The sequence below is a fragment of the Ischnura elegans genome, chromosome X (genome assembly GCF_921293095.1).
Source record: "Ischnura elegans chromosome X, ioIscEleg1.1, whole genome shotgun sequence".
NCBI lineage: Eukaryota > Metazoa > Arthropoda > Insecta > Odonata > Coenagrionidae > Ischnura > Ischnura elegans.
The window spans coordinates 75,263,751-75,276,879 of record NC_060259.1 but is presented as its reverse complement, the minus strand read 5'-3'; the positions used below and the strand labels follow the sequence as shown (position 1 = coordinate 75,276,879).

General features: G+C 37.8%; 1 protein-coding gene across 1 annotated transcript in view; it reads right to left on the bottom strand.

Annotated features, from left to right (window-relative positions):
- Positions 1 to 13,129, bottom strand: part of LOC124171339 (prestin-like) — a 91,266-nt gene that overhangs the window by 4,861 nt on the left and 73,276 nt on the right. The window contains exons 3-10 of the mRNA XM_046550493.1: positions 12,161 to 12,322; positions 11,508 to 11,618; positions 9,990 to 10,144; positions 9,177 to 9,341; positions 8,326 to 8,430; positions 6,915 to 7,048; positions 343 to 505; positions 82 to 258 (exon numbers count right to left, since the gene is read on the bottom strand). Of these exons, the coding sequence (XP_046406449.1) occupies positions 82 to 258; positions 343 to 505; positions 6,915 to 7,048; positions 8,326 to 8,430; positions 9,177 to 9,341; positions 9,990 to 10,144; positions 11,508 to 11,618; positions 12,161 to 12,322 (1,172 nt within the window). The remainder of the gene's footprint in view (positions 1 to 81; positions 259 to 342; positions 506 to 6,914; positions 7,049 to 8,325; positions 8,431 to 9,176; positions 9,342 to 9,989; positions 10,145 to 11,507; positions 11,619 to 12,160; positions 12,323 to 13,129) is intronic.

Below are 13,129 nucleotides of genomic sequence, written 5' to 3'. Positions count from 1 at the left end.
GGAAGAGCGTGGTTGTATATCATGAGCTAATTTTGAGTATCACCACACAAAAATGTAATTCTAACATAAATCTATTCTTACTCTAGGCAACGGCTCAAAAAATGGGCCAATCCATAGCAGGACAAAGACAAGTATGGAGCATGATACCACACTGCAGAGTTGAGTCCTTCCACCTGATGTCGTTTGAATTAATGTCCTAGATAAAGATGCTGTAAATGGCATGCAGGAAAAGAAAGACCCAAAAATGTTGCCTGCACCCTGGAATGTAAGAAATTTTGCATTTAAAAAAGTGTATTTTTTCACCATATTTTTATCAATATAAATTTCTTTCTTTTTACTTGCCTGTGCTAATAACTCTTGATTTGAATCGACTTCATAACCCCATTTTTGGGCAAATATTAATGCCATTGACATTGCAATTGTGTATGCTACCATTGTAATGGTAAAAGCGTCTACTATTAGATATTTCATCAGGTACCAAGTCGGAGAGGTGGGTTGTGGCAATCTGAAACAGAATTTCTTATTTCAATTCACCAATAACATTTTACGGGAACCAGGTTATGTGCTGCACTAATGTAAAAGTGTCACGTATTTGTTTTCTGCACTTTGGTAGCTGAATTGTGACGAGACCCTCTGGAACTTAATAACGTGGCATGGGATGATTACATAGCTGTTATGCTAAGTGAGAATATGTTTGATTCAGCTTTATGTCTGTGAGTGGGTGAAGATCATTGAGTACATATAAAGTACTGAAAATAAGTTATTTGTTGTGTTTCAAAAAAAGTTTACCTTTCGTATCCAAATAGTCAAGGAGTAATTAACTATCTGAAAGCAACAATCTATCATAAGTCGAGTGAGGAGCCAAAAAAATAATGTGGAATGCCATTTTGCTGATAATATACATTCCTTGACTTTCTTTGTATGTGCATCAATTCATACTCTATCACAAATATGTTTGCGTTCCCACTCTGGGAAATTTATGTCCATACCACGGCTTTATACTGTAATCTTAACAATAAATGAATTACTTTAAGGAAATACTGTATTCTGTCCAAATGTTTTATGAATGGGAAATTTACTTGATATGAGAGCGTAAGCACCAAATTTGTCAATTAAAATGATGGTCAAGCGCACAATTATAAATTTGATATACAAAGACAGTACTTGCAAATTATCTCTAACACTATGCATTAGACCACCGAATATTTTGGAAAAACAAGATAAATTGCTTTAAATTGTTTCAGTTTCTTACTACTAAAACTCAGGTTTATATCCAATCGTGTGACAATTATTACTTAGGTTTAAACTCTGGGTCAATATGACCTGACGTGAATATTTACGTAACTTTATCTCACGCGACTACTGAACGGTTAACTCTTAGTTTTGCACTTCTATGTTCTTGAAACTAACTTTTGAACCAATGACCAAGTGCTGTGAAGACCATCGGCGTGGACACGCAGCATACCGCGAAATAAAGGCTCGCTTTGGCGCCTGGATGTTATACTATACACAATGCGTCTGAGGTCGGCTGTGTGCATAGGAAGTGGCTTGTCTCATCAATTATTTTTAATTTTTTGTTTTAATGGTGAAATAAAAACGACACAGCCATAGTAATTTTTTTGCTGTCGACGCGCATGTCCAGTTTGGGCCAAAATAGAATTTGAATGGAGGTAACTAACAAAATATCTCTCGTTTTATAATCCTTACCATTAAAAAATTGAGAAAGGACGACTTTTTCTTAACATGTTCTGTAGGAGCCGATTCAAAAGTTGTTGTCCATAAAAATAGCCTAATTCAGGAACAAGAGGCCTAGTTCACAATGGCCACGGGATTAATTACTGAATCGAAAGAAGCTAAGGAATCCCCCCAAAAATTATACTTGAGGAATCTTTTCGAAGGAAATTTTCTAAGTTGAGCTGTGTCAATTTTCGACAGAATAAGACTGCAAAGGCCTAAAAAATGTTCAACATCTCTATTTAAAAGCTAATTAGGCACCTGCCGTGGCTGAGGTTACGTGCTCCAAAAGTTTCGAGCTAGTCCCAGCCGATTAAGTCACCAAGAATATGAGCAATTCACAGTTGATTTTTCTCGCAATAGCATTGAAATCAAGTTAATTTGCAATATATTATCTACTCCGCACATGGAGAGTGACTTAAGTATTTTTAAAATATACGACTGCTATTTTCGTGCTCTTGCAAATTCAGCGTCCACCAATTCACAGTTGAATTTTCTCACAATAGCATTGAAATCAAGTTCATTTGCAATATATTATCTACTCCGTGCGTGGAAAGTTAATAAAGTATTAAAAAAATACGACTTCTATTTTTGTGCGCTTGCAAATTCAGCGTCCATAACTGTAAGTCATAACTCGAGGTATTTCACCATCTTCAAATAACTCTGAGAATTCATGTGCAACCCAAATATTAGTCATTCAGAGGTAGATATATTGCAGGGATGGAATAAGGTCTATGTTTTGGGGTAGGCAGTTCAATATCTTCCGTGGAGCCTAGGCAGTATGCAATACATCTCAGCGGTGGGCTTCAGAGGTGGGCGTACCCAGTATCATAACTAGGGGGGGCAAGCCATGGGATTTATGAGATTATTTCCTTGAAAAATAGTTTTATTTTAGTTATATATCTTATACTAATATATATCACTTTTCGTGGGTTTAAAGAAAATTTGTTGAATACTTTCGTTTCAATTCAGTACTTATTTTTCTTTAAGTTTTTACCGAACAATCCTCAATATACAGGGTGGGGAAAAATTGTGTCACGAAATTTTAAGCCTGAATTGCTGAAGCCTGAAGCTGAAGAATAGTTTTATTTTAGTTACACATCTTATACTAATACATATCATTTTTCGTGGGTTTAAAGAAAATTTGTTGAATACTTTCGTTTCAATTCAGTACTGATTTTTCTTAAAGTTTTTACCGGACAATCCTCAATATACAGGGGGAGGAAAAATTGTGTCACGAAATTTTAAGCCTAAATTGCTGAAGCCAGGTGGAACCAAAATTACCAATGATGTTTAGGTCGGAAGTTGGGTGGGTTTACTTTGAGTCAAGTGCTCCGATTGGCCGCGAAGCTTCCCTGTTGCCGGGTGCCATGGGTACATCGCGATCTCTGGAAGGCAAAGCATTCGAAGACATGAGTTGTCCAGAGCATCCGGCAACAGGGCAATCTCGTGGCCAATCTTTGGATCCAAACATTGTTTTTTAAACTGATGGAAACGTTCATTACTTTCTGCGGCGCCTTGTTCGTATGTAGTACCTCTCATTTCCAGTGTTATTGCTTCTCCGATTGCTTCTCGGACAAGCGGATTTTTGATATTCGTCAATTATTTTTAAACATTGTTTTTTTTTAAACTGACGGAAACGTTCATAACTTTCTGAGACGCCTTGGACGCATCTCCGATATGAGTGGGCAAGCGGATTTTTTATATTCGTTAATTATTTTTAAATTTTGTTTTTTTTTAACTGACGGAAACATTCATTACTTTCTGAGACGCCTTGGACGTATGCATTACCTTTCAGTACCAGTGCTAATGCGTCTCCGATATGAATGGACTAGCGTATGTTTGATATTCGTCAATTATTTTCAAACATTGTTTTATTAAACCAATGAACACTTTATTTGGAGAGCCTTAAAGTTTGCCATCATTTCGATTCTTCCAGAAATTCCAGGGGAGTGGCTGCCTCTCTAAAAGCCCCCCGTAATCCGCCGCTGTGCGGTGCTTGCTGTTTGGAATGCCCCTTGCTTCGCATACATTCAGGGAGAAACGACAACGCTGGCTCTCGGACCTCCCTATTTCACGCCTTCCCGCACCCACTTGAGGCGAAAGCGTTCGTCGAGTTTCGAGACCACACGAAAGGTCAGTGACAAAGATTTCATTAATCGATTACGGTCCAACGGTGAACTTTAAGGGCACGCATCACTGCTGCACGACCGGTCTTTTTTCGTGACGCATAATTCGTTTAAAACTTGCGGTACTGTCTTGAAAATTTCAGAGAATATGGAGGAAACTCTGGTCAACATTTAACTCTATCTCAAATTGGAAATTTTTACCTCAGCATTTTCTCATATTTAAATTTTCATATTTAAGGTACCGACAAATGATGACAAGTGTCCAATCGATATGCCCTGAAATTTTTAAAGATAATACCCAAGTTTTCAACGAGTCTTCAGTGTGAAAATATAGAGTGGCTGCTGATTGGATTTAGATGTTCACTAACAGGCCACCCGGCGTCGCTCGGGAAGGATAGCACCCGCATCAGTGGGAAACTTGGAATTTATTATTATTATTATTATAACATTGCTGCAAGTAGACTATTCCATAGTGGCAGCATTAGATGTACATGAATAACAAATGTGTACATACCAAGTTTCTATCTATCTAATACAAAGCTTAGAAGCAGAATAGACACCCATGGTAAAAATAATGGTCACATAGCAAGATTTTTAGGTAAAGGAAAAAACAAGTATGATGATGGCCTACATATGTATGTATTATATGCATTCGCCAACCAAGGGCGCAGCTAGGAATTAAGGCTGGGGAGGGGGGGGTTTAGGTGCAACAAATACCGGGGTGTGTGGGGGTATGGAATACCTACCAGGATAAGGGGTAGGTGCGAGATTAATAAATTGCAGAATTTTATGACAAAATGGTTCAAAATGGTGAGTTTTATGGCTTTCTGAGGGATATTTTATTCAACCTTACAGTATTCTATTAGTAATATCAATCCAATTAAGTAAAATGGATTAAACTTAAAAATTTCTTTGAGCTCTGGGGGGGGGGGGGTTTATCCCCCAAAACCCCCCCTCTCGCTGCGCCACTGTCGCCAACAATGTAAAACGTGATTTCCGTATACCGTGCATGGAATCAGCTTATACCCCACTCCACAACATTGATGATTGTGTGCGTACGTGCGTAGATCAAAAACGTCATGTGAATGCCAAGTCTGCAAAAAGTTTTGCATCGAGAGAATCAAGGCGAGTGTATAGTTCTTGGAGTTATGTTTTCCCTTTCGGGCATGTAATGAGGTGTGCCTACCCGACAGGGTGTCAAATCGCAAAGCTGTGTGATTGACGGAACAAATGGAAATAAGATAATGGCGCAAAGGACGCGTCGGACGCAACCGAAAGTAGCACTAATTGGTTTGTGAGCATGAGATGCACGTATATACTAACTTTGATCCAAATCGGGGGAGCCGTAAGGAAACGCATGGCGGACAGACAAACGGACACCCTCTTATATACATATAAATTTGAAAATTATACCCCAGATTTAAAATATTCATATTTAATGCATAGAAAAATGTTGACAAGATTCGACTCGACATGCCTTGAAGGTTTTTAAGATGTTACCTTGGTATTCAAAGTCTTCATTGCGATGATAAAGTGTTAGAGCTGATTAGGTTTAGATATGAATATTAGGTGCTAATCCCTACTCACCTATCATGTTCTCCTACACTTATTTCTAATATACCAAATAAGCAACCACGCTTTATTATTCGAGGGATGAAAAGCTTATTTTTATGCATTGTATACTGTTTTTGGAATGCCCCTTGCTTCGCATACATTCAGGGACCTCTAGGACCTCCCTATTTCACGCCTTGCCGCACCCACTTGAGGCGAAATCGTTTTAAAAATCATTTTAATTTTATTTTCACTCCACTATGGTGAGTTGCGGGGGGCATTCATCGAAGGCATATAGCAAATTTCAAAGTTGCCGACGAAAATCGTATGCACAATCCTATCTTTCCGCCCGAAGCAACCACTTTTCCGAGAATAGACTTCCCGTTCCAAATCCCTACAACCGCAATGCCGTGAACCATCGCATCATATAAACAGTATGAAGCTGAGAATGTGTTTTTTTATGAGGAAGACGTATCCTCTTTCTCCACAATATGCGAATGTACCCATCGTATCATAAGGAAGCCGGGGATCGGGTTGGTGTGGTGGCTAGAGTGTTGGCTTCCCACCCAGCGGGCTCGGGTTCAAATCCCGGCAGTGGCAGAGAATTTTCAGAGACTGCCCGATCCCTGCTTGAATGTTGTGTGGAGGACATTTCAAGCGCAACACTCCGTCCGTCGGATGGGACGTTAAGCCGTGGTCCCCTTGGCGCCTTTCGTTAAGAGCAGGCTAATGCCGACGCCGGGTTTCTCTCCACCCTTTCTTCCATACCCTACCCTCATGGCGCAAATGACCTCAGCTGTCGGTCGCCTCCTCCAAATACCATACCATACCATACCTATAAGGAAGCCATCCTTCGGCCTTCAAACTTCCTTGAGTCACCTTTAAAATTTTTACGATCGTCTTGGAAATCGTTTCTTCCTGACGGAATTTATTTCCCCTTATTCTGCCTTTTAAGTTGTTTTGGAAAACAAATGTAGTATTTCAATAATTATTCCCGTTGTCATTTTGTTTGTAAGTTCTTAAAAGAATTTTTACTGCGAGCATTAAATTATATAATTTAGGGGAATTGCATTATTATGTTTTAGGTTCATAAAATATTTTCGCAATATCAAAATTCCTTTTGTACGGCACAGGTTGTCTTCTTAAATAAATACCTGATTTTGGAGGTAATTCTTAGGAATTATCAACTACCTCAAGAATATTCATTTCTTGATATGCGAAGGACTTTTAGAGATTGCTGAAGGCTATAAGCAGCTGACGTAAGCCGCGCGCAGTACGAGTGTAATTTGTCCTCGAGTCAAATGCCAAATTCAGTTACATGTTTGACTTGTGCAATCAAATGAAAAGTGGAAAATATATCCTCATACATAGAAATATCAATGAAAACAGAATTACTTACATTACAACAGATCAAAGGCCAATATACTCTATACTTTACCAAAAGATAGATTGCGTAAATACTAAAAGTATTTGAGGAGGCATAGGATTCGTGGTACTCACCCTGTTGGAATATGCCCAACTGCACGGAGACCATAATCTTCCTCTAAATTGACATACATGGAAGTTAATGTTCCTGTTATCACAACTATTAGCTCGATTGGAATAGGAATCTTCGAGTATTTACTGATCCTAGGCTGTAAAAAAGAAATAGAAGCTTATATAAGGGATACGATCTGAATTTTTTGGCATTTTTAATTCTGCAAAAATCATCGATAAAATCAATGTTTAGTTTATTTTCAAGAATTGAATTTTATCACGACTTTCTCTTTCTACCTCTGATAAATTACATATAAGTGGAACTCAAAATAAAAATTGCTTTCACTTCTTACAGATTATCATGACACTTGGCTAGAACGGATGAAATAACCGCGGGCTAGCCTGCCCTTGTCCTTTGCAAATATATCCACGAACGTGCGCCTAAGCACTTGGCTGAGAATCAAGGGTTACTGGTTCGAGACCAGGTCATACTATGTAAGCCACAGACGAATTTGTTCACTCTATTCAACTTATTTTGACATTGTATGACTTCGTAATCTTCCGCCCAACCTATCTATACCCATATTTATGAGTACTCGTATCTACCGCCTAATTTTAGGTTACTCTCCTCCCTAAATAAATTAGTGACGCAATATTTACGCCGACGCTAAGGCAGAAAAATTTGTGATTGCGTTCTGTAAAAAGATAGAGTAAGTTCAACAGATTCAGCCTTCATTTGGTGGAAGTTAGACATATTTAAATAAATTAAGAAAGAAGAACTTTGTACTTTCACATTAATCTTTCTTCTTTCTTAATTTAATTATGAATCGCTTTCACCAAGTTACGCCTCAAACAATTAATTATATTTAAATAAATAAAAGATCGTAGCACTTTTCCACAAGAATTTTTAATGCGTACTACGCGTTTCGGCTCACTGAACCATCATCTGGTACAAGACACTTAAAACATTTGAAAATCTCCTTTATACCCTTGAGAAAGGGGGGGGGTTTGGAGGATTTGACATATTTGAAGAAGGGGGTGGGAACGGGCGTACAGAGTGGAGACAGTGGGAAAATATACAACTACGGGATGTGGAGAACCCACGTTGGAAGGACGACTCTAGTCATAACTGTAAAATGACGACACATGGGGAAGGACCATAGAAAAGAGACAGAGGGGGGGTTGAGAAGAGTGAAAAAGGGGGGGTTAGGGTAAAAAGAGAGGCCGCGTGTCTTTAGAAAGGGAGAGGAGTAAGTAGCGACGCAGGAAAAGAGGGGGGGGGGTGAGGAGTCCCTTTGGGTTAGCTGAGAAGGAGTGAAAGTCCACCTCGCTTGTAGGGGACAAAGAGCGCCTTTGCTGGTTTTGTCCAGGGAGTTGTTATTCAATGATTTTAGACCATAGACCTTTTTCAGAAGTTCATATACCCATGGCTTACCTTAATAATTTCATTATTGACCAGCAACATCGTCAATGCCACTGCTGAAACGACGACCGCTGCCCAGTTCAGAGTGTGCAGTTGGCTGAAAATGTCTATGTATGTCTGAAAAGAGAGAATAAACCTCAATTTTTGATCATTTTAACTTAACTTATGCATGAAAAAACCTGACGTGGATGGAAGGGAAAATGTACACGCAAAAACTGCAATTTATGGAAGCAATGGATGGAAATCGAGCTTGTTAGTGAAAGTTTAAGAGGAAGTTTTTTAGAGCAGGCTCATAAAAAATCTCAATTCAGTGGTTATCTTGGCGTTTAGTATAGCCCAGAGCGGGAGCGCTGCTAGGAATTAAGGTTAGGAGGGGTTTTAGGCGCAACTAATACTGAGGTGTCTGGGGGTATGGCATACCCGCCAGGGTAAGTGAAAGGTGCGGGGTCCCTCCCCAGAAAAATGTTAGGATAAATAGTGAGTTTTACGGCTTTCTGAGAGATATTTTAATAAGCCTTACACTATTCTATAAATGATGTTAATTCAATTAACCCTTTATAACCCAGAACTGATTCTGGGAGAAATCAAATTTCAAGATTTTTCATTTTGAAAACTTGAACATTTTTCACTCAATGATCATTATCGTGGCAGCTATTTCATCATTACAATTCACACTACAAAATAATGGGTGTTTTAGATATTTCCTGAATGGAGCTGAAAGTTTAAACATTTTTGATGTTGCTTAGAAGCAACATTGGGTTGTGAAGAGTTAAGTAAAATGGATTAAACTTAAAAATTTCTCTGAGCTCATTGTGGAGGTTATACCCGAAAAACCCCATGCAAAAAGTTTTACATTTACTTACGAATCCAATGTTGAATACTCCTTCGAACTTCTTCACTTTAATTCCCAACAGATCTTTTATTTGAGATGTAAATACATGAATGGCAGCTGCTGTGGTAAAACCACTGACTAGTGTTTCGGACAGCAGGGTGCAGACGATGCCCAGTTTAAAAATGGACATCAATATCTGTAAATAACGTCAAAGAGAGAAAATATAACGGTTATTTAAATACTAATTACTTAATTAAAATTAAATAAAGGCAGAACGTCTAAATTGATATGACTGAACTAGGGTAACTCCTATGAACTGATCGGATACCATCTTAATTTCGGGATTTAACGTGAGTGCTAGTGTCACACGGATCGACTCGTAAAAATCTTTGTTATGGAAAACAATTATATCTCGGTAAAGGTTTTGCTTAATTTCCTAAAAGAAGAGTATGTTTTCTATGTTTCGTAAATTTTCAGCTAATATTCAGGAATGGAAATGCTTTTATAGACTTTTTATTTGACTTATATTAATTTTTTAAATAGAATTTTTTTGCGTGAAATCTAGAAAGTCTGCATGGCACTCATATATTTATCATTATAATGTTATTGTTAACCTCATATATAATAATGGAATGGATGCATGTCACAGGTATTTACGATGATGGATAGTCATAGAATTTTCATTTAATTCGACAGCAACAAATCAAGATCGTTAGAAAAATGATAAAGTCAGTGCTTCTAATGACTTTTTTTGCGATCTAAATTGGCTTCGTGATCATTTAATTGGGTCATGTTAATTTCAGATATTTCTGAAAGAAGGAAAAATTATTTTAAGTATCCTCACCTGCATCCCACCAACCATAAATGCCAACGCAGTGGCGACTTGCATGGGGGTTACAGCCGTTTCTGTCATATTAGCTGGAATTGGAACCCCATCTTCCACATTTGCGTAATGGTTGACCGATTTGGCCACCATCAAACATATAACTGCAAATGTTCCTGTTGGACGAGAAATAACGATTTTTGGAGTGTCATTTTGGGCAAACGTTAACACTGTCACGTCGAATAAAATAATATAAGTTTAATTAAAAACCTTAAGGATAGTTCCTGATTGATTGCATTGATTTTTCCCCCATTGTTTTCCATTGTAAGCTCATGTTAGAGTGATATTGATATTCATTCAAGGATTGATATGAATCAGGATGCGAAAAATTAGGCGTTTTTGTTTATTTCGGTATGGTATTTGGAGGAAGCGACCGACAGCTGAGGTCATTTGCGCCATGAGGGAAGGGTGTGGAAGGAAGGGTGGAGAGAAACCCGGCGTCGGCGTTAGCCTGCTCTTAACGAAAGGCGCCAAGGGGACCACGGCTTAACGTCCCATCCGACGGACGGAGTGTTGCGCTTGAAATGTCCTCCACACAACATTCAAGCAGGGATCGGGCAGTCTCTGAAAATTCTCTGCCACTGCCGGGATTTGAACCCGAGCCCGCCGGGTGGGAAGCCTCAGCCTCTAGCCATCACACCAACCTGATCCCCCTTTTGTTTATTTCACTAACGAATTCATTGTAAGTTGCAAAAATGATCAGACTTGAAGAACGTTAATGAACGAGGTATATTTGCGGAGATAAAAAATACAAAAATTTATAAGCATAGAAAGATGAAGTTCAGAAAAAATGTATATATTCCTTTCTGTAATGGAAGTAATTTTCCATAACGAAGCAATTAGCTAGTTTTTCCTCAGCGTGTCACCACTAACGTTCAAATTAGCTTGCTGAAAGAATTAATTGTATTTTTCGATTTGTGAAGTCATTTTCCTATTAATTCTGGAGTAATTTTATTTACTATTCTTTGAACAATTTTTGTTCTAACCTCGCGAAATTTCCGCAATGCTAACGAGTAATATGTTCAATTTTTTTACTTCACCACTGCTCCAAACTGCTCCAAACTAATACGTCATTGCAAAATATATTGTGAAACAAATTATTTCGTTGATTGTACTGCTTATTATCTTAATATTCTTTTTCTAGAAAGCAGAAATTAATTTTATTATTGTGCGTCTCGGATTGAGTAGGTCGCAGTTATTTGGATCAAATCAGGTAGTTAGACGTGCTAACTGGCCTCTACTTTATTTCTATGAATATTGGTGGAATTTTTGGAGCTGAAGAAGCTGAATTACAATACTTTTAAGTGTTTTCTCATACACAAAAGATACTTATAAATGCTAGAAATATGGTATTGTGGAAGGATTGATTCTCTGAATTTGTTTTAACAACGAAATGTCTCAGTGGTTTATGCTATATACCAGAGCTCCTGTTGTATTCTTTAGGATAAAAAAGTATGTATTTGGTTTCCATATTCTTACCCATTGATATGTGCCTTGAGGTTCCAAATATAAAATATATAAAAACTGGAAAAAGTGCCATGTAGATACCAGTTATGGCCGGGACGCCTCCCAAGAGAGCATAACCCATTCCTGGAAACGAAAATGTAATCATGAAAAAATGACATCAACTCTAAAATCCTTTGGTCGTACAGTTTTGAACCTTGGTTTACGAAATTGATACCGGTTATGTGAACCTTGAGATGATAACAAATTTACAGAGCTAAAAGCCAATTTTTATCTGGAAAACGGCGAAATTTTATGTAGGTTTTAAGACTGCGACTGACAAAGGCATTTTGATCTCATATGGCAAGTAATTTGACTGAAAGGATTTAGCTCACACTTCGTCACTCTATAAGTACTTGAAGCTATTAGTGAGTCTTAAGTACGAAATGAAATTCAAAACACTCTTGAATATAGCATCCTAACAGGAAGCAATTTTGAGTAAAGCAATGTTTGATTAAATGGGTGTAGAATATTATATTTGCTCCAATGAAATTTTTTTCTTCCACCACGAGTCTGGATTTATTCCCTATGAGACCATCTCATAAAAGTAAAAGTTGATATTGCTCCGGTAATTTAATGCATATTCATCAAGTTCTGAAGATGAAATGGAAATCATACAGCTTTCTTACCTTGTGGAATGTGCATGACAGCGACAGTTGAACCGGAAATCAAATCTGACACGAAGTCCTGTTTCCAATTGTACTTTGGGAGCCATGTTAACACAGGAACAGTTTTCTTTATGGTTCCCCACACTGTTATATCCCCAAATGCATCTTTGCACTTATCTTTAACTGAAAAAAAAATTCTAAGGTCATTCCTCAATCACTCACTGGAAATGCTAATCTCTAATGTTATGTAGGTGAACATAAACCTTAAATTATATAAATATAGACGTAGGGGAAAGTTTTTAGCCTTCCAAAAGAGGCTGGGTCAGATAAAATAGTGTGTATGCTCTCTACCGCTAACGGATTTGAAGATTATACATCGAATATGACGTGGTGAAAATTGTACTGACAGGACAAAATTTTACATGGCGGTCGCCAGTGCTTAAACCCTCCATAAATGCTAAGTAAATGCGAAGTTAAGTGTACGTTCTCTAAATGGCCCCCTCCTCCCTCCCCGAATTTTTTTTACTGTTGCGAACGCAAATTATGATGCTGTCAGAAAGGTGTGCGCTAGCGGTATTCATAGGGCCCATCATTATTCGGAACACATGGGATGGCTGTAAAATTTGTGCCTGCCATTCAGTCTATTTCTGCTGTCCATTCATCGAGGAATTTTGTTAATTCTTTTACGTATCATAGACAATCCTTTTTCTATTATATGTTCCTATCCTTTTCTTTCCTTACCTCTGAATTTATATGTATGTTTGCGCTCAAGGCGTCGTGTGAATGAATGAAGTAGTATAAATATATATATATATATATATATATATATATATATATATATATTCCTTTCCTCACCATTCATTCTTCAGCTGACGAAGAAGCCGGAAGTGCTTCGATAGCTTCAAGTTTATTTATCCAATGTGAGTGTTTCTTTTTTGTGTCTCTGTGTGTATTGACATTAACTTAAATTATTTATATATATATATACAA